Here is a 23,030-nt window from a genome sequence, read left to right on the forward strand (position 1 = left end):
CTCCCCAAATTCGTATGTTGAAACTTAATCCCTAGTATGATAATGCCAAGAGCTGGGGCCTTTGGGGAGGTGACTAGACTATGAGAGCAGAGCCCCCATGAATGGGATTAATGCCCTTATGAAAGAAACCCCTTCCACCATGTGAGGACACAGAGAGAAGGTGCTGTCTACGAGGAACAGGCCCTCACCTGACACTGCATCTGCCGGCTCCTTGCTCTTGGACTTTCTAGCCTCCAGAACTGTGAGAAATAAATGTCTGTTGTTCATAAGCTGCCCAGCTGATGGTAATTTTGCTAGGGCAGTGCAAATGGACTAAGACAGTAAGCTCATCTAGATTTTTTGGCTTTAAATATCATCTATGTGCCTGTGGTGCCTAAATGCCTACATTGAACTTTTGGGAAATGTACCCAACTTCTCAACCAAGGATATCATTTTAGCAATCCTCCCCTCTTTATCCTATATCATGATTTTTTTGTTCTGTACTAGTCATTCCCTTCACCTTGGTGCTGTTAAGTCTCCTACTTACAAATAAATAAATAAATACAACCCTTGATCTCACTTCCCTCACTAGCAACTACTATGCCATTTATTTGCTCTTGTTAGCAGAAAAACTTAAAAGAATATTCTGTCTTCATTGCCCCAATTCCTCTCCCTTCAATCTCTCTTACAGCCATGCCAATCAGGCTCTTGTTCCCACCTCTCTATCAAAAATGCTTGTCAGCATTACTTCCAATGATCCCTGCATCACTACCTGCAATGGTGAGTACCCAGTCTTCATTCTGCTTGACCTAACAGTAGCACTTGACACAGCTGCTTATTCCTTCTTATTTGATCACCTTCTTCTTCATCCTGGGTTCCAGGTCAACACTCTTTCTTGGATTTTCTCTTTCATTTCTAGTCCCTCTTCATTAATCTTCCTTTGTGGTTCCTCAAGTTCTCTCTAGCCTCTTACTGTTGGACAGTTCCAGAACTTAGTGCGGGTCCTCTTCACTCCCCCATTCACTGTGCCTTCCTAGATAATTTCAGCCAGACCCATATCACATACATGCTGATGACTCCCATGTTTATACCTTCAGCCTAGCCATCTTTCCCAAACTCCAGGCTCATATATCCAGCCGCCTAGTCTGTACTGTATCCCCACTGGGCTCACTAATAAGCATTTCCAATATCCCACATCAAGAACTGAGCTGCTGGTCATTCCCCTCAAACTTACTTCTCCTACAACTCTATTCTCCTAGCTGCTCAGGCCACAGTCTTGGTCTTGACTCCTCTCTGTCTTTCACACTCAATATCCATCTATTAGTAAATGTTGTCATCTCCACCTTCCAGCTGCCCAGAATCTGACCACCTCCTACTATCTCCACTGCTATCACTCTGGTCCAAGCCACCACCATCTTTCACCTACATGATTACAACAGCCTTATAACTCCTCTCCCTAACTTCAACCTTACCCTCCTATAGTCTGTTTTCTATGTGCTAGTCAGAGTGATCCTTTCTCTTCCTAGGTCAGATGTTATCTCTCTTCTGATAAAACTTGCTAATGGCTTCCTATCTTACTGCAAGTAAAAGTCACTTTTTTAAAAAAATCGCTTATAGAGGCCTATAATCAGTCTGCCGTCACCTCTCTGACCTCATCTACTACTACTCTCCTTTTTGCCAACCTCACTACAGTCATACTAACCCTTGGCTAATACCTGAACATGTCAAGCATGCTCCTGCCCTGAGACCTTTGTACCCGCTGCTCTCCTGCCTGGAATGCTCTTCCCCCTGCTACGTGCGTATCTTGCTCCCACATTTCCTTCTGACCTTTACTCATTTGTCAACTTATCAGTGATGCCAGTTTAGTCTTTATGTCTTGATGTCTTTCCATGCCTTGTTTTTTCCCTTAGCACTTACTACTATCTAACATACAATATAATTTATATACATATTATCATTTTCCGAAAATGTAAGTTTCATGAGGGCAAACTTTTAATTTTCTGTTTGATTCCCTACTGTATGTACAATACTGTGTCTAGGTATCTACATTTGTACATACCTAGGATACAGCCTGGTACTTAGTAGATGCTCAATAAACATATCATGAGCAAATAACTGGCATCTCCAACTATAACCTCTCCAATCAATTTTTATCCTGTCTCCAGAATACCTGATTAAGGGATAAAACTCACCTGAATTTTCAGCGTAAACTCTTTTAATGGTTCTGCAGTGCTACAGCTGATACAAACTAAGATGTCTTCAATAGGCAGGCAAGTCCCAAAAATGTGATAAGCAAAGTGTACATGTATGCAGTGGGGACGAGGAGGCAGATATTAGAAATGGACAGCCTGTGACCCACTTAAGGGCATTCAATTCAACTATTTTTTAAAATTGTGCCTGTTAATTGGCAGCCCCTGTACACAGAATAAAGAACTATCTCTACAGCATGGTTTGGTGGGCACTAGGCAGGCCTGCCATGCATATTCCCTCTTAGGCCCTATAACTTCAGAGAAAACAGACTGTGCACATCCACAGACTGGATAGTTACAATGCAGCTGAACACACTGCTTTTTCATTATTAAATAACCAGGCAAGGAAGCAAGATGTCACTGTTGGCATAGTCAGGAATTATATCTGGAATCCAGATGTTTGAACCAGATGACTAAACTTGCTAAAGGCAGTATTTACAACTATTCAAGGTAATTACAGTTGGGTTTCAGGGTGACATGTTGGGGATCTAAAATGGATAAACTTCCATTCATTGATTCCAATCTGTTAGGACCTTACCTTGGACAGAAAGAACATATTTGCCAGTAACCTGAGTATATTTTCCATAAGGAACCAGGAAGACTTGAGAAGCTGCATTCATGGAACTGAAATCTCCTGGTGTGCTTTGCTTTGGGCTTATCATATAAATTGTACTTTTTTCAAGATTTCCGCATCAGAGCGCTGCAGTCAGTCCTCAGTGGGATTTTGGCAATGGCATACAGGGGCTTTCGTGATCTGATCTGACCATTGTTTACTAGAGCAGATCCATCTCTCCACATTGCCAACACACACTCAACTTACTGTTACCCAGGATCCATCCACTTCTGTGTTAGGACCTTTGTAAATTCCTAGAATGCTCTTCCTGCCAACTAGTTCCAGGCACTCTTCTGCCCAAGAATAGACTTCTGTAGGAAGCCTCTGCAGATCCACTCAAGTCAGCTAATTACTTCTCTCCTCTTTTTTCTGTACTGTATCCAGTAGATATCTCCCTTCTTGATTTTATTAATTGCCATTATTGTTTTATGTCAATTCCATAGAGGCAGTAAGCATGTCTAATGTATCTTTGAATGACAGATGCCCAACCTTGTACATAGCACTTAAGGGGCCCTCAATAAATGTTTTTGGAATTTAACTTAATTATAACTAGAAAAGATTGATCAATTCAACGTGGTTAAGTAACAGCTACATAAGGGTAGGGTGGGGTAGGTTGGAGTGGGAAAGAAAACATAAAGAAAAAGAGATTCAAATTATAACAACTTTTTCATATTTCATATAAATAAATGCAGGATTTTGCATTGGAAAAGAGTGTTACAACGAATCCCTATTTATTGAAGCACCCCTGAAATTTCAAAAGACACTTTAATGTAATGGGTTGATTATAGTCAGACAACCTGAGTTCATTCACTATACAATATTCCTTCTGTGAGCTAATTTGACAGAATATTTACATTCTAATTAATGGAAATTGGTAGAAAAAACATTAAGATTCTCAAAAAATAAACTGGTACATGATAGAGAACATGGTAGAGAACACAAAAAATTCACATAAGAGTAAATATAAGAAGGTTCAAAACAAAAAATATTCAGTCCTACCAACAAAAAAACACAAATTGAAATAACTAGACAGCTATTTAAACCACATTAAATTAGCAACCTTTTGTTCACATTATACACCTAATGCTAGCGGATTTACTGTTGACATGTAGCAGGGCTAACTAACATAGATCTACCAGAAAGCAATTAGGGCTCACTGTTTATAATTTATCATGAAAAAATTTTCCCAAATGGAAACAGGGGACTATAAATACAAGACATTATTCACACTAAAAAAAAATTACAAGCTAGAATAGCCTCAAAAGAATGGTTAAATAAAAAAGGTATACCCATTCTTGGAATATACATAGTCATCACAATAATAATAATAATTACGTAATAATAAGTGTTAACAATGGGAAAATTATAATAATAGAAATAATGGCTAGTATTTATTGAGCATTTACTATGTGTAATTACTATGAGCATACACCAGGTACCATGGTATTTCCCATGCATTGTGAGATAGGTACTAGTATAGGGTTGTCAGCATCACAAATAAAAATATAGGATGCCCAGTTCTACTTCAATTTCAGATAAACAACAGATGATTGTTTTGTATAATTATGTTCCATGCAATATTACCCGTTGTTTATCTGAAATTCAAATTGAACTGGCAGCCTGTATTTTATCTGGATAACTAGTAACCCAGATACTAGTAATACATTTTACCGATGAGAAAATGAGGACACAGAAGTTAAATAACTTGTCCAGGAACACACAGCTAACAGGAGGTAATAAAATGCTAAGTTTACAAAAAAGTAGAAAGTAAATTTAGCCTACAAATAATTACAAATGGTAAAACATATACATGTTTGTGGACCACCGCTGAAAGGAAACATGGGAGGTGATACTACCAACAACATGAATTTATTGATCATTTATTTGAGCATTTACTCTGGGCACAATGTTACAGCAATCTTCCACTCCCATTTTATAGATGAATGAAATGAAGAGTGAAATACTTTACTCAAGGTCACTAAGGTAGTAAGTGCAGTCAGATTCTAACTCCAAAGTCCTTGCTTATTCCACTTTGTCATCTTGATGTCCTGGAAGATTTTTTTTTCTTTCAGGTACAGTTCTATCAATGTTGATTTAAAGTTTTTGTGTGATAAAATACATGTGCAAGGACATATGAAGATTTCAAAGAGATCTGCAAAGCCTAGTCCTCAGGGTTTGATGTGGTCTAAAGCCCTTCCTAGAGCCCACCAAATGAAACATTTGAAAGAAAAAGAAGTCGTGATGCACATTTATTGCTCCAAGATTGCAGTGAAAACTGAATACTTCTCCACAAATGGTGATTTTATTCAACTTCATTCAGAAAATAGAAATACATACTCCATACTTGTCCTTTTAAAAGTGAGACTGCTCCCCCATTTATGCCTCTCACTAAGCTCCTCCACTTTCTCTATACACTTTGGAGTGTGAACTTGTTAGTTCCCTCAAGTCAACCTGTTAGGAAGAGATTATGAATGTTTTTAAGTCAACCATATGGGAAATTGCACTTGCAGCACAAACATAAAAGTGCCTCAGTGCTTTTTCAATGAAAGCATCATCTATGCTCTATACATAATAGAAAATTTTAGGATGATTTCCTTCAGGTGTCAGTTTAATTTTTCCTTGAGAGTTTATCCCACATCAAAAAGTTTGTGCTTTTGATTGTTTATTTTGAAAGAGGCAGCTGGCCATAGGGCTGCCTGTGATGCCTTTACTACAATTTGCTTTTGTTTTCCCCTCTTGATAATTACCTCATGACTAAATCACTCACTTGTTCATGTAGAGGAGTCCCGCAGAGATGAAAACACACTTGTTTAAATAAAATATTTATGAAGGAGCCCTAAAATGTCACCGAAGTAAATGCAAATTAGATCTTCACATATTGTGCATCCAATATGCCACTCATTCCTTAGAAGACTCTTTTTCCTGATTGCAATTAACATTAATTTAAAAAAATTAATCCCATTGTGCATAATCACACCAAGGTCTATTCATAAACATCCAGTGTTTCAAGACTGATTCTCTTTTGACTATCTTAGAAAAATTTGAATCAAGGCTAATATTTAATCTTGATGATTATTTTGGAGATTTTTTTCATAGAAACTATATTTAATTATTATTTTACATGTACATTTTCTAATAAGTGACTTCATTATAATTTAACATAGGGTGACATTTGTGAAGGTTCTATATTCTGACCTTTTAATGACACTCTATTTAGACAAGATTTTTCTTGATTTGTTTGTTTTTTCCCCTCTCAGATTGGTGGACATAATAGAGCCTTATGATGTGTTCAATGAGCCCTCAAAAGAAAAATTTAGGATAATGTTGTGAAAAGAAAGTTAAGAATCAGTTGATATGGGTACTAGCTGTACAGGGTAACAGTCAAGGTTCCTGGTTTTTGAGACTATCTTTCCTAATTTTGCAAGAAACAAAAGTGAGCTGAGCTGAGAAGGGTTAGGTGGATGCATTCTTTGCCCAATGGTCTCAAAGGTTGTTCTCTACTTGGCTGCACCTTAGAATCAATAGATGAACTTTAAAAATACTGATACCAGGCCCATTTCCCAGAGATTGTGATTTAAAACTGGTCTAGGGTGCAGCCCAGTCATTGGTAGTTTTTGTTGTTGTTGTTGTTTGTTTTATCTTTGTTTGTTTGTTCCAGCTCCCTAAGTATTCCTAATGTGCAGCCAAAGTTGAAAACCATGATCTAGAAAAAGCTTTCCTTGAATAGAGTAATATTTACGTGGAGAGAAGAATCACTAATCATGAGTCTTAAGGCTCTGCTTCATACTCTGACCTGCTGAACCTTTTCTAGACCTTGGGTACAGACACAGAGAACATGCAGAAAAATCTCCAGAATATGGAGTTGGAATGTGAATGGAAAACCAGTATCCTGGATAACAGAATTCATAATCAAAAATACTAAGCTAAATCTTTACAACTACATAGAATGTGACCTACACTTAGGGATTAAATCCGTCATACAAGTACAGAAGAGAAAAAGTAGGTCTAAGGGTGGCTCTTATGAAAAACACCTAGAAAATTTTCATTGACAATAACTCCTCAGTTTTCAGTACATGTGATGTGACTACCTAAGAAGCTACTTTGACTTAGACCCAATTCTTCTTTTAAATGGACTCCATGGCCCTGGGCTAGTTTACTTCTCTGGACTTCAGTTTACTCATATATATCAATCACTTTTAGCCATGGTTCTTGAACTTCAATGTGTCTACAACTCTCACCTGAGGATCCTATTAATATACAGATTCATGTTCAGTGGGTCTGGGACATAACTGAGATTCTCCAATTCTAACAAGCTCCCAGAAGCTGCTGCTGCTGCTGGAACACAGATAAGTGCTTAAAAGACTTGTGAGGACTAGTGAAATGACCTACATAAAGTGCTTGGCACAGACATGGTTGGCACCCTACAGAAGAAAACACTTAAAAAGAAAATGATAAAACCATGTTTAAGACCTAGACATTACATGATCCAATCCTCCTTTCTGTTCCTTGGCAAGAGTGGATCTAGAGAAGTTAGGATAGTTTACTTCCTAATAGCCAAAGGTGTATGATGGAGAAGAGGGATAAGACTAATGCTTTTTGACCAAAAAACGTATAATCAAGATCCATGGGTAGAAATTTAAGAGCCCTTTTAATTACCTACAAGGAAAACCTTCTAACAATACATGCTGTTCTACAACCAATTAATCTTTTTGACAGCAAAGTCTCCAGTTAAAAAATACGAGCATAGAGCAACTGACGTTAAAGAGGATACTCATACCTCAGGTCACTGTTCAACTGTAAAACAGCTTAGCTATCTAAAGAGGCATCACACACTTAATGTGTTACAAAAAGTTAAAATAAAATAAAAAATAAACCTCATGATTTCCCTCCTCACCCCTACCTTCTTCCTGAAGACTTCTACTTGTACATGGAATTTTTTAGGTCAAAAAGCCTTTGAAGCATCCTTAATTGCCCTTCTCTCACCTTTCACATCTCTTCCTTCAATAAATACTTGTGGCTGTACCTGCAAAATGTGTTCATAATCCAATTACTTCTCATCACCTCCATTACCACTATCCCTGTTGAAGTCACTATCACCTCTGTCTGGATTTCTGAAATAGCTTCCTAAGAGGTTTCTCTGACTTCACCTTTGCTCTTCAACATAGCAGTCAAAGTGTTGTCACTTCTCTGCTCAGCACCTTCTAATGGCTTCCTATCTCATTCAGAGTAAAAACCAAAGTCTTTATAATGGTTTACAAGACTCTGCATGATCCACCCTCTCTAACTCTTGACCATATGTCTTATCACTCTCCATCTCTTTCACACCTCTCCAGCCACCTCTGAAGTCACCATTTCTAGAATCATATCAATAATGCTACCACCTCAGGGCCTTTGCGCTTGCTGTTCCCTCTGCCTTAAAGGCTAGTCTCTGAGGCCTGCAAGTTTATGTCCCACATCATTAACATATAAAACACCATAAAGGCAACCAACAGAGCATTCTAATTGCTTTCTATGGGCAAAAGTGCTCACACTCAGCACTTTCCTTTCCACAAGTTGGTACAGATGACAGACTGGGTGAGGCACTTCAGTTCCAATTGTGACTTAGGCTTATTTTTTTAAATCACAATTGCATCAAGTCCTCTGTGAACACCAAGTCAGGGAAATCTGGGAGCGGTACTCCCCCAACAGGGCACTATAACTACCTGGACAAAAAAGAACCTTTCTGATGGCTCAGGCCTGCTGGTCTGTGCCCTAGTCTTTCCACACCTCTGAAAAAATGAGTAAATTTCCTAGATGCCGGGTCACTCTGCTGTCCACAGGAAATTATATCTTTTTTCTCCTTTTATAACCAAAGTCCTTAGTTGAGCTTGAGAAAACTAGCTATCACAGGGTGGCCGTGAATGGACAATAACAGAGAAAGCTGGGACATGGCATTCAGGTGGATTCCTTTCCAGAAAAAGAAGTCATCCATTTACAGAGATGACTCTCTCTAGGAACCCATGTCTCAGGGCTGCTGTGCATGGTTGTTCTGGTTCACACTATCAATAGCAGGGACATTATTCACACGGTGTTGTGTGGTGCAGCTTTTCTAGCTACTCAGCTTTTAGGGTTCAGAGATTAAAGCCACTCTTGCTTCAGAGGGATGAAGACAAATGCATCTGATGTAAGAATTAATGTCGGCAAGGCAAGGAAGGAGGGAAATGAAGGGAGATTTGGAGATGAAGGGAGAAGTGTCCTGAAGGAGACGGTGCACTTTGGATGTAATCTTTGGCCTCATTTCCTCTCACCTTGCACTCTAACCCCCCCACCGCTGCCCTCATGAGCTGGCTACTTTCCAACACAAACCAAAGAGCCGGAGGGGCATGGGGCTACTTCAAAACCCTTGTGTCCTAGTTTAAGAAAGCAGAGCACTGCTCTCAGGAACTCAGGGCAGCAAGGTCGACTCCTATCTCTAGCTATTCCTCCGCCAAAGAATCAGATTTCCTCTTGTAAGAAGTCTTAGTGACTCTTTCTCAGGGGTTGCCTGGTGTAGGGGTTGAAGAGAACCTGAGAACATAGGATCCAGCTCCTGGATTAAAAGGAGCAGAGGCAGAAAACTGGCCAAAAAGATGTGATTCAGAGATAGGCCCTATCCATCTTCTCTTGTAAAGCCAAAGACAACTGCTTATGTGGGATAACACGGAGAACTCGTGGCCTGGTCACAGGCAAGGAAGTGAGATGTTTCAATATTAATACTTGCTTTGGGCAAAGCATACAAAATAACTGTCTTGCTTCTGCTGCTTAAGGACGAACTTCCCCGACTTAAGACATCTTCCTGGGACTCCAGCTTGTGAGATAAGGGACTGTGGTTTATTCAGCACATCACATCCAGCAATGATGTGCACATAGGCTGGACATTAAACCTCCCTGGAAACCACTGGGATCAGTATTTCTCTACCTAATTATCCACTTTGAAGTAATATATCAATGATCATTCAATAAACTTAGTTAATATAACCACTGGCAATGGAAAACAATATTTTTTCTTTTTCAATAGGAAAAAAACCTCTAGTAGGGAAAATCTGATATAAACTTTAAAATTTTAACAGATGACTTCACCCCACACACCCATCTTGAATATATCAAGGATATGCTATTTAAGCCTGGCTCAGTGTGACACTCTTTATAAATCAAATAATTCTTTAATTTATCTGTTGGATAAATGGATTTTTATATAATAAATTGGTTTCAAGTCATACATCATAATTTGCAAGGCAATAGCTCATTTCCAATATTTATACATAGCAATATCAAAAGAAAGGCCATTTTCTCATCCCATTTTTAACAATCCAACCACAATATGCTGTTTTGGTAAGTACTTAGTTTGGGAGAATATTCGAGAAAACTATTTCTCCAGGTGAGAAACATCTCAAGCAAACATCGGAAGGAATGCATTTTCCAGTAGCCAGTAATGGATGAGACGACCTGGGAGACCCAGGGACCTCAGGAAAAGCAAATGGCTCCACTAATACTCCCTCCTCCAACCTTAATTGGTCAAATGCCAAAATAAATGAACTTTCCAAAGTTAAGAGCTTTGCAACTTTCACTAGGAATAACTACAGGTGCACAAGCCAGGACCGACGAGTCTACGGACCCCATTGTGGCCGGCGGTAGTCGCTGGTCGAGCCTAGCGCCCAGGCCCAGGTCACCTCCACGCCGTGCGACCCGCCGGGAACGAGTTCAGGCCCGTCTGCCCAAGACCAGAAGCACCATTTCCCCGGCCCAACGCCGGATCGCGTCCCGCCCTTCTCACCCCAGACCAAGGAAAGGAACTAGACGCTTGGGAGAAAGGATGAGCAGCACCCGGTGGGATTCGGCCCCAGCCCGGGGCCGTCTCCAACTCCCAACTTCCCAGAGTTTCCTACGGCCTCGTCCCCCTTCCCACGGCTCCGAGGCCGCCGCGGCCTCCCCTCTCTCTGAGTGCAGATAGCCCGGGAAGTGGAGAGCGTAGCTCGGAGCTAGGGAGCCGCCCCCAGGAGCCTTGACGAAGGGAGCGCAGGTGGCGGGCGTGGTCCCTCCAACCCTGCCCTAGCCGACCCGGAGTCGGCCTCCGTGCAATAGCCACCGCCCGGGTCCCCGCCTGGTTACAGCATCAGGCCACAGTGCGCTGGTTCTTGATCACTCTCCTGGCTCGGTGGCCGCCCCCCGCCCTCTCCCAGTCCGCGTCGCTCTTCTGCCTCAGGCCCCGGTGCGGCCCCAAGTCCCAGCCCAGGGCCCTTAGGTCCCTCCAGGCGGCGGTGGCGGCACTCACCCGGGTCGCGGAGCCGGGGTCTGGCACGGTCCCGCAGGTGGTAAATGAAATCCTGGCAGCTGTCGTGCTCCAGGGCCCCACGGGCACAGAGCTCGGCCAGCAGCTGCAGCGCCTGGTGACAGAGCGCGTCCCTGGCCCCGGGCATCGCCCCCCCGCATCCTCGGACCGCGCCGGGCAGGCGGGCGCAGGAGACAGCCCTCCGCCTGCCACCTCAGAGCCGCCGCCTCCGGGCCGTCCGCGCTCACTGCCAGGGACCAGCCGGGAAACGGTCCGAGCCCGAGCCCCAGACCCAGCCAGCCCGCCCTCCCACCGGTTGCATGCAGCTCTTCGCCAGCCGGTCGGTCAGGCTTTCTCTCTCTCCCGCCCGGTCCCTCCGTCCCTCCTCCGACACCGAGGAGAGGCGGTGCCGCACATCCCAGAGCGCCTCTCTGCTTGCGCTCCGCCTGCTACTCGCGGCCGCCGGGGGGCGGGGCCAGGTCAGGAGTGCGCGCCGCAGGGTAGGATCGCAGCGGCCCCAGACTGAGGACCTGGGGTACTCCCCGGCTCCTGGCCGAGCGCGAGACTTGGCTTGGGACCTCGCGCCCAGAGCGGCCGCGCCCTGGCTTGGGGAGTGTGAGCGAGTGCGCGCTCCGGGCGCTTTCGCTACTCCACCCCTCATCCCTGATGCAAACCAAACACCCGCTCCCACCACCCTGAGTGTGTCCAAAGCACGTTCTTGGATGCCTAGTGCAAAGGTTAGAATCTTGGCACACCCGCCAGATGCGCAGAACCGAGTCCCTGCTTCGAACTTGGAAAGAGCCGCCTGGGTTTGAACCACAGGCCTATGGGTGTCAGATTCCCAAATGCAGGGTTTGGGTCCAAGATTCGCCAACAAAGGAAGGATTTCCCAAGCACAGGCCCTTTTCGACCACTGTGGTGATTTGGAGAAGGTGGAGGCTCTAGGTCAGAACTAAGATCAAATAAATAAACGACTCCTGGGAAAGACCCCAAGGCTTACCTGGGCTTCGTAGGTCCCAGTTAGTTTTCTAAGCAACCGTTTGGAAATCCAAACATTGCCAAAGTGTCTTCAGCACCCAAAGAGGAGTATCACAGAATCTTGGAGAGTTGGAAGGAACCTCAGGGCACCTCTCATCCACCCATCTTTTCAGCCTTTCAAGCAATAAAGCCTAGAAATAACCACGAAGTACTGTGTGTGTGTGTGCGTGTGTGTGTGTGTGTGTCACTGTGCCACAAGCCTTTTAGGTACATAATCTCATTTAATTCTGTACATAGCCCAACGAGGTCTGTGTAATTGTTATCCTCATTTTACCAATGAAAAACTGGGGGCTGGGGACTCACAAAGGTGTTACTTGCTCAAATTCATACATGATGAAGGTAGCTTTGATTTTCTCTTTCTTTCTTTTTTTCTTTTTTCCTTCTTTTTCTTTTGTCTTTTTTGTAATACTGGTGTTCAGGCCCCCACTCTAGAGCAATTAGAGTAGGATCTCTAGAACTGGTAACTATGATTTTTAGCCATGAGGTTGTGCCATCTCTACGGACATATCACAATTCATATTGCACAGAAAGATAATTTGGGATCCTATGGAATGCTCACGCAACAGGCAAGCTTTGAAATCCTGCTGTGAATGGTACTAGGGCTTCGGGGAACTTATATGGGAATAACAGAGAAAATGCAAAGTTGTAAAGGTAAAGATGCCTCCAGAGAGTTGCGAAGAGACAAACAGAGGGAGGAGAAACCAGCTTTAAGGGAGCCTGTAGAGGAGATTGAGCAGATGCTGTTTCTTCAAAGGGGGGAACCGCTAGAGAAGGAGAAAAAGGCCATGAACAGAGAAGGTGACACCAGAGATAGTGTGATGCTGGGGGGAGGGGGGCAGGGGGGACATAGAGTAATGGTGAGAAGGTATGTGTGTTGAAGCAAGTAGAAATATTACACTAATGCCATTATGTCAGAAAGGAACTGAAAGCAACAAGTTCAGTTAAAAAATGACTTTGATAAACCAGGCAAGAGATGATGAAGGCCTAAACCAGGCCAAAGGCATTAGCTGATTGCTGGAAACATCCAAATTTGAAAAGGATTTCAGGTATTAAGTGACAAGATTGCAACCAATGGAATAAGAAAGAAGTGAAAGGCACAAATGTTTCAAAACGTTACTTGAGTCATATGTGCTCACACCCTAATAACACTTAGAAATGCAAGCCTAGAGTTTAGGAGAGAGGGAAGACTGGCAATCATCACTGGAAAGGTAGAAACTGAGTTGCCACATGGGATGGTTCCTTCAAGAAAGAAGAGTTGAAGAAATGAAAGAGGAGATTGGAAGGTAGCAATCAGAGAAGGAGGAAAGATTGTACAGAGGGGAGTCATAGTGATCACGGGAGGAGGAGTGTTTGGTAGAGGAATGAGCAACACCATCAGCTGTAAACTTTCAAATATAGTGTAAAGAGAAAAAACTAAAAAGTGTCCTTTGGATAAAGTAGATAGTAAGACATTCAAGATTTAGACAGACTAGTTACTATGCAACCAACCTTGTGCAAGTTAACATTTTTGTGCCTAGGGTTTCTCATCTTATCTTAAAGATAACGTGTATCTTTGGACTGTTACAAAGATTACATAAAGCAATGTATTTAAGTGCTTGTAATAGTGCTGCCACATAGTATGGGCTCAACCAATATGTGTTTTTGTTGTTTCTGTTATGTTTCTACTACAATGTACTAGGTGCTAAACACACTTTCTTAATCTATTACTTACAACATCCCAAAGTGGTTGATGCTATATTTCCTGTTTTATAGGCAAAGAAAGTAAAATCAGGTGGTTAAACAATTTGTTCAAGGACAAATTGGTAGACTGTTTCCAAAGACAGCCACAGCCATCCCTCCAATTCCATGTGTCCTTTTGGAGTGTGATTTTACCACTCTTCCCATCAAGAAGTCAAGTCTATTCCCCTTCTCCTTGAATTTGGGCCTGCCTTGTGACTCACTTTATTCAACAGAATGTGTAGAAGTGAAATTCTGAGCTGAGTCTAGACTTGAAAAGATCTTGCAACTTTTACAGGATATCTTGCTGGAGAGGGGTCCAGAAGAATGAGAAACAATGTGGAGAAAGAATATCATACAGAAGGGAAGTGAGATACTGCTATAGAGTGAACTGTAAATTCTTATGTTGAAGCCCTAATTCCCGATGTCACTGTATTTGGAGATAGGACTTAATTAAGAGTAAATGAGGTCATAAAGGTAGAGCCCTGATCCAATAGGACTAGTTTCTTTATAAGAATCATCAAACCAGTTGGCTGTAAGTATTTGGGTTTATTTCTGGGTTCTCTGTGCTGTTCCATTAGTCTGTATACCTATTTTTATACAAGTACCATGCTGTTTTGGTGACTATGGTCTTATAGTATAGTTTGAAATCAGGTGATGTGATGCCTCCAGATTTGTTCTTTTTGCTTAGTCTTGCTTTGGCTATGTGGGCTCTTTTTTGGTTCCATATGAATTTTAGAATTGTTTTTTGTAATTTTATGAAGAATGATGGTGGCATTTTGGTGGGAATTGTGTTGAATTTGTAGATTGCTTTTGGCAGTACGGTCATTTTCACAATATTAATTTTACCCATCCATGAGCATGGGACATGTTTCCATTTGTTTGTGTCATCTCTGATCTCTTTCAGCAGTGTTTTGTAGTTTTCCTTGTAGAGGTCTTTCACCTCCTTGTTTAGGTATATTTCTAAGTATTTTATTTGGAAAGGACACCCTTTTCAACAAATGGTGCTGCAATAATTGGCTAGCCACATGTAGGAGAATGAAACTGGATCCTCATCTCTCACCTTATACAAAAATCAACTCAAGATGGATTAAGGACTTAAATCTAAGAACTGAAACTATACAAATTCTGGAAGATAACATTGTAAAAACTCTTCCAGACATTGGCTTAGGCAAGGATTTCATGACCAAGAACCCAAAAACAAATGCAATAAAAACAAAGATAGATACATTTCTGGGACTTAATTAAACTAAAGAGCTTTTGCATGGCAAAAAAATAAACAGTCAGCAGAGTAAACAGACAACTCACAGAGTGGGAGAAAAATCTTCACAATCTATACATCTGACAAAGGACTAATATCCAGAATCTACAATGAACTCAAACAAATCAACAAGAAAAAAATAAATAATCCGATCAAAAAGTGGGATAAGGACATGAATAGACAATTCTCAAAAGAAGATATACAAATAGCCAACAAACATGAAAAAATGCTCAACATACTAATGAACAGGGAAATTGAAATCAAAAGCACAATGCGATACCACCTTACTCCTGCAAGAATGACCATAATTAAAAAATCAAAAAATAGTAGATGTTGGTGTGGATGCAGTGAACAAGGAACAATTCTACATTGCCGATGGGAATGTAAACTAGTACAACCACTATGGAAAACAGTGTAGATATTCCTTAAAGAACTAAAAGTAGAACTACCATTTGATGCAGCAGTCCCACTACTGGGTATCTACCCAGAGGAAAAGAGGTCATTATATGAAAAAGATACTTGCACATGTATGTATATAGCAGCACAATTCACAATTGCAAAAACGCAGAACCAACCCAAATGCCCATCAATCAACAAGTGGATAAAGAAACTGTGATATATATATACGTATGATGGAATACTACTCAGCCATAAAAAGGAATGAATTAATGGCATTCATAGTGACCTGGATGAGATTGGAGGCTATTATTCTAAGTGGAGTAACTCAGGAATGGAAAACCAAACATCATATGTTCTCACTCACAAGCAGAGCTAAGCTGTGAGGATGCAAAGGCATAAGAATGACACAATGGACTTCAGGGACTCAGGGAAAAGAGTGGGAAGGGGGCAGGAGATAAAAGACTACAAATAGGGTGCAGTGTATAGTGCTTGGGTGATGGATGCACCAATATCTCACAAATCACCACTAAAGAATTTACTCATGTAACCAAACACCACCTGTTCCCCAATAACCTATGGAAATAAAAAATAATTTTTAAAAAGAGTCATCAAAGAGTTTGCTTTCTCTCTGCCATGTAAGGACACAGTGAGAAGGCAGCTCTCTGCAAGCCAGGAAGAAAGCCCTCACTAGAAATGGAATTGGCTGCAACCTTGAGCTTGGACTTCCCAGCCTTCTGACTGTGAGAAAATAAATTTCTATTGTTTAAGCCACCCAGTATATGCCATTTTGTTACAGTAGCCCTGGAAGACTAAAACAGATGCCTCAGTCAACAGCCAGCCCAAGACCTCACACATGTGAGTGAGGCCATGGACCTCTCGAGCTTGAACCTTCCAGCCCATAAATGAGCACAGCAGACGATAAGTGAAGCAGAGGTGAACCATCCCCATTGACCAAATTTCTCACCCACAAAATCATGAGCAATAAAATGGTGGTTGTTTTAAGTCACAGAATTTGGGAGCAACTTTTTAATGCAGCAATAGACATCTGAAATAGGCACAAAACTGGTAAATGATAGAAACAGGACTGGAATCCATGTCTTTGTGGCTCCAAAGCCTCTGTTCTTCTGCAATTATAGTAGAGTGGTGAGGGTGGACCCAGCTGAACACAGGATTAAAAAGTACGTGGAAATTGAAGAAGTAGAGTTAGATGAAATATGCTACCTTTCCTCAACTATTTGTTCTTTCATTCATTGAACAAATATGTATTCCTCTATGATTCAGAAAGCATGACATAGGAAGTCCCTTGTGACGCAGGAAGCCTTCCAGGTCCTGGGTAATATATAAAGAAATAAACAATGATCCTTGCTCTCTAAGGCAGTGCTTCTCAGTCTTGTACTTGTCGTGGCGTAGACAGAAAGTGAACTTTTTACAGCACATGGGGGTAAGGGACTAGGCCACTGGTGGCCAGCAGGGACTGTGGCAGAAGGAATCAATGTCTCAGCCCAGGTATTACCCATTCTGTGGCACACCGAGCTTCCCTGGTGCCCTGGTTAGGATGTTTTGCTGTTTAGACCTACCAAGTAGAAGTAAAAGTAAATCTTTTGAGAGAAGGACAAGGACAGAGAAGATGGTAACTGAAAAAAAAAGTGCATAGAAGAAAAGCTGTTTGAAGATAGGAGCGACTTCAGAATGTTTTTATCAATGTTTCCCAAAGTAAGGTTCACTTGGCTTCTGTTCTGAAATTGCCTGGATTTCCTATGAAAATGCTGGTTCCTGGGATTCACCCAGACCTACAAAATTGTTTCGTAAAGAGCATCCCAGATGCTATGGTTGGACAAAAATACATGTTGAAAATTAATTGCCATTTTAACAGTATTAAAAGGTAGAATGTTGATGAGGTGATTAGGCCATGAGGGCTCCACTTGCATGGGTAGAATTAATGCTGATAGAAAAGGGTGAGTTTGGCCCCCTTTTGTCTCTTTGCTCTTCCACCATCTACCATGTGATGATACAGTAAGAAGGCCCTTGGCAGATGCCAGTCTCTTGATCTTGGACTTCCCAGACTCCAGAATTATAAGAAAATAAATGTTTTTTCTTTTTAAGTTACCTAGTCTCAGGTATCCTGTTACAGCAGTACAAACAGAATAAGACACTGGGTAATGCTTCTGAACAATGAAGTTTGAGGACCTCCAGTTTATATGCTGAGGAAAAAAGCCTTTGGTGGGTGACAGAATAGAACCCTGACTCAAAAAACAAAAACAAAAACAAAAAGAGAGAAAAGAAAGCAGAAAAGAAAAGAAAAAGACCTTTGGAAAAAAATATTTGAACTCACCTACAATGTCCCTGAATGATAACATTAATGATTATAACTAATTGTTATTAAGCATTTGTTATATACCATCATGCACTTGATATATATTGTTGCATTTAATCCTGACCACCCAGCAAGGCACACATTATGTTTCCATTTTACAGATGAGGAAACAAGAGCAAAGAAGTTTAGTAACTTCTCCTTGGAACTTCTCCAGCTTATTGGAGACAGCCAGGATTCAAATTCAAGTTTGTCTGGCTCCAGAGCCTACGTTTTCCATGCCACACTGCTGCTCCAAGTCATGTCCAGAAAACAAATATCCAGTATCTATCCACTTTTTGTGTGACATTGCTCAGGTTCTCTCATCATCTTATCTGTCTTCTACGTGTGCTGCAATTGGTCAAAATCCTTTCTGAAATAGAGTTCCTGAGCTGAGCCCAGCACTCCTTCACCCTTTAGCATCAACTTCCTGCTCTCTGTGCCTCAGGCTTCTGAGTTGCTGCTTGGATTACAGCATCTCAACATGCAGTGGATGAAATCCCATAAATCTTTCATGCTGCTCTTAGACCACATCCTTACCCCTGTTCCTATGAGCTAGATTCTGTACTTTAGGAAATGGTTTGGGATTCTTAACAGCAAAACTTTCTATTAATTGTCATTTTGTTTTATTCAGTTACTTGCCAGATAGTTGCCTTTAACAAAAGAAAATAAGATTTGATTAGCATGACTGGTTCTCAGTGAACCCATGCTACCTCCTAGTGATTAGCACTCCCATCAAATGCTCAAAAACTTCCTGTTTAATTATCCAAAAAAGGTATTCATTCTAACATTTGCTTTAGACCCTGAAGTATACATAATTTATCTGGACCAACAGACTAGCACTGATTTAGAGTTCATGTTCTTTGACTATCGCTCTCATCTTGGGCATCAATAGCCTTTAATCTGTGAGCTTTATTCTTTCCTGTTTCGAGTGAATTTTCTTGAGAGAAGCAATAAAAGCAAATTCAGAATTGAGCAGCTCTATTTTGCCCGTGTGTGTTATCGTTGCACCATTATTCCAGCGGCAGTTGTTCTGGTATGTTCAAAATCCATATTCCTCTCTCCTGGACTGTGTGGATTTCTTTCCAGTTTTATGATGGACAATTATAAAGTTGTAAGTCCATTTCTTTCACTTTAAAGAAAATAGAGATTTGTTAGCTTTAGAATTTAAAAAGATACACCATACACGAAATATACTGAAAGGAACAGAAGGCGATGTTCCAGGTCAGAGGGCCTGGCACTCCTCTGCTGTCTCTTAGTAGGTTCTCATGGGTTTACATTTGTTCATCTTTTCAGAACAAGGCCAGAAGGGAGAGCAGAGGTCAGATTTCTGCTGAACTGAGACTGAGAAAAACCTGGACCTCAGTACCCTCCACCACCAGATGAATTAAAAAAAAAAATGCTTTCTGCATCCCTAGAGCTGTCTTTCAAAGTGGCTGACGACTCTCATCCTGGGCAGGTCTGGGCAACTGCTGCAGTCACTCTGGATGCTCCAAAGAGAGAACAGGATGATGAAATCCAAAACTGGTTAGAGAGTGTCACAAGTGATTGTAGACTATCCAACTAGCCAAAAAGATGCCAGAAAAAACAATTCCAATGAACCAACCCCTTTCCTCATTGCCCACAGCAAGCCTCCCCCATCCCCAGTGATGAAAATGAATCTAGAGCAGTTCGACTGACACTCAGCAGCCTGCTTAGGAAAAAAGGAAGTAAATGTGCACATTTATGGGTGAGAATATGGGCAGTGAGCACTTAAAGAAGAGTTTTAGTAATCCCTTTCTTGATCCTTTACTTAGTAACAAAGCTTTGACAAAAATCTCTGTGTACACAGAAAGAGAGGGAGGAAGTAAGAAGGGGAGGAGGAGATGGAAGGGGGAGAAAGAGGGAGAGATCCACTATATTGCCTCTGGCCTTATTCAGAGACCATAGAAAAACCATACATTTGTCTCAGCCCTACTCTGTGCAAAGAACCAGGCTTCAGGTTATCTGCCGAGTTTAGTGCTTAATCACATTAATCAAAAAAATCAATTAATCAAAAACCAATCAATTAATCAAAAGTTTATTCAGTGAACAGTAAATGCAAAGATATTTGATACAACTTTCGTGTTGGTTCTTAATTTCCATATTTAAGCTTTCCTTCTCTGCTTATATCATTCATTCATTAATTGTAACTGCAAAATTATTGCTGTCTTATCACACAAATATTTTTTCTCTATATATATTTTATTTTCTCTACTTTTCAGAAATGTTCTTTCAGAAATGTTATCCTGTTCATATTGGTAATACTTTACATTTATTTATTTATTTATTTATTGAAACAGAATTTCCCTCTCATCACCCAGGCTGGAGTGCAATGGTACAATCTCAGCTCACTGCAACCTCCGCCTCTCGGGTTCAAGCAATTCTCCTGTCTCAGCCTCCTGAGTAGCTGGGATTACAGGCACCCATCATCATGCCTAGCTAATTTTTGTATTATTAGTAGAGACAGGGTTTCACCATGTTGGTCAGGGTGCTCTCGAACTCCTGACCTCAGGTGATTCTCACACCTCGGCATCCAAAGTGCTGGGATTACAGGTGTGAGCCACCTTGCCCGGCCCAGTTATACTTTAAATTATCTCCATTACAAATTTTCCTGACCTTTTTTTCCCACCTCTAATCTACCTACTCCTAACTTTATTCTTTCTCATTCTCTCCATAAATTCATTCTGCAAAGCTCTTATTGGGAAGCAAAGTGGAATTTAGAATCCTAGAGGTCTATTTCAAAGTCAAAATTATCAGTGTTATATTAAAATTATTTTTACTGTTTTTTGAACTCATGCTATGTGCCAGACACAATAAAAATGCCCTAAATATATTAGCTCGTATAATCTCTATAAAAACCCTATGAGGAGGGTGGTGTTCTTAATTATCACCACTTTTCTACTGAAGAAATGTAAGCACAGAAACTAGGTATCCTGCCCAAATTCACACAGCTGATCAGCTGGAGATGGGCAGTATGACTCCTGAGCCCTGCTCTTAACCACCCCAGATGGGTCCAGGGAAAAGCACAGAGCTCACATCATGAAGCCGGATAGTCCCAAATGGCCAATAAGGGCAGCACTGGCCTTATGCCTTCACCTACTCTGCAGTCAGATCTATGCCTTCATTTTGTTTTCTACTTGTGAGGATGGGCAGGGTCTGACCAACGCACATTAGAGCCCCATGTGGTCTTTCCAGACCAGCCTATGCATCCATTTACAGCAGATATTTATTAAGCAGTTGCTCTGCATCACATGCTGTGTGCTGTGCTTTACATGTTTTTAATTTAATCATTTCCATAAGCATTTGAAATAGTTATTGTAATTAGCATCTGGGCTTTATAGAAGGAAACATTGAAACTCTGAAGTCTAATTCACCTGCCCAAAGTCACATAGCTAGTAGCCAATGGAACAGAAATGGGAACCCATGTTTGGGAGACTCCAGAGACTGAAATGTAACCACAATACAATATGTCTCCTCATCAGTCTCCTATGAGAATTATCTGGCAGGATTTTTCAAATTTGATATACAGTCTTTCAGACTCTTACGATCCCCCTGGACAAATGCAGGAAAACCAAATCCACACATTGAAATGAATTATACACAGCTTACTAAAGAATTGATTAAAGCCCAGGTGATTTACTACAGACTATAAGCAAAACACTCTGTGCTGTTGTTATTCTTCTAATCCAGTCCCACTTGACTAATCAATCAATCCGTGATCCTAATTAATCAATTGGCAATTCCACTGTGGTCTGAATCCTTCCAACTGGCTTTTTCCTGGTCCTTAGCTACTTCTCTTCTGCACTTCAGCCTCTCATATCCATGTGCATTAGAGTTACCTTCCTTCAACACAGAGACTTGAATTTATCTGCAACTCACCAAAGTTCATATTTTGCATGGAAATTTTCTAATAACTGAACATACATTTTCTTTCTATTCAATAACTGCAAAATAATTGCTGTTTATTACCACACAAATATTTTTTCTCTCCTTCCATCTGGGTAGTACCTCAGTAAGTTTCTCTGTTATCATTTTTCACTCCTTTTCACATAGATCTCTAAGATATGTGCTGTGTGTGGGGGGTGAGTGTGTGTGTGTGTGTGTGTGTGTGTGTGTGTGTTTTAAATAACACCTCTTCCTTCTTGCTGGGAATAGAGTAACTCTTTTTCTAGGCTTGGCCAGTAGAGGAAGTAATGGACTCTATCTATTGCAATATAAAACATTGTCTCAAGATGCATGTGGATATAACAAAAAATATAGTTTTTTTTCTTTTAAAATGTTTTATTCCCCATGGAAGACTATTTCTTTCCAACTAGAATTAGAATTCCTCAGGTTTGTCAGTGAAAAGCAGTGAGCCAAGGTGAGGTCTTATTTTGCATTTCTTAAAGGATCTTCTTGGTTTAGACCCCTTCTGACAGTGTGGTGTATTGAAAGGAAGGAAAACTCATCAAGTTTAGATAATGAGTTTTTATGCAAAATCTGAACTTTAATGCACTGTAGCTGGCTGCCTGACTTGGAGGGTTTAATTAGAAGAAGAGGTATACCTTAATTAGAAGAGGTATACCTTTTAAACTATAACTTTAACCTCCATTGATTAAAATAAAAGTACATCTTAATTTTTAAGATATAAAAAAGTTCATTATATATCATTTGTCCTATTTGAAATAGTAGTTCGTTTAAAGCAACATAATGTTATTTGTGAATTTCTTTAAGGATACTACTTGAATCAAATAGTAAGAGATGATATTTACTTCATGTTTTAAAATTTTGGGAATACTAGAAGACGTATTCAAAGCTTGTTTTTGGAGGCTGGTTTTCAGCCATTTACTATGACATTTATGAGGAAAATGTCTTGCATATATTATTCAAGAAAAAAACAGTAGACAGGTTTTATAAAGCATTTGAGTTTTTTGTTTTTGTTTTTGTTTCAATTCTGTCCCTATTTTTCTTCAGTATCTAGTGGCGGTCAGGCTCAATTGACAGTGAAACTCACTTAATCTGTTATATGAAACTTCAAACACAGACGCAAGTTAAAATGTGGAATCTGGTCATTACCTTCAAATATAGACAGTCAGGAATGGAGTGGGGTGAGGTGAGGGTAGGGAGGAATTGGGACT

General features: G+C 40.8%; 1 protein-coding gene across 4 annotated transcripts in view; it reads right to left on the reverse strand.

Annotated features, from left to right (window-relative positions):
- SYT9 (synaptotagmin 9) overlaps positions 1 to 11,553 on the reverse strand; it is a 246,322-nt gene extending 234,769 nt beyond the window's left edge. For 3 of the 4 annotated variants that reach the window (XM_055282565.2, XM_055282566.2, XM_055282568.2), the window contains exon 1: positions 11,132 to 11,546. In XM_055282565.2, the coding sequence (XP_055138540.1) occupies positions 11,132 to 11,276 (145 nt within the window). In that variant the 5' untranslated portion in view covers positions 11,277 to 11,546. Of the gene's footprint in view, positions 1 to 11,131 lie in introns of all 4 variants that reach the window. The other variant, XM_055282567.2, reaches the window with a different exon arrangement.
- Between the last annotated feature and the right edge of the window lie 11,477 nt (positions 11,554 to 23,030).

Source organism: Symphalangus syndactylus, chromosome 6, assembly GCF_028878055.3.
Source record: "Symphalangus syndactylus isolate Jambi chromosome 6, NHGRI_mSymSyn1-v2.1_pri, whole genome shotgun sequence".
Taxonomy (NCBI): domain Eukaryota; kingdom Metazoa; phylum Chordata; class Mammalia; order Primates; family Hylobatidae; genus Symphalangus; species Symphalangus syndactylus.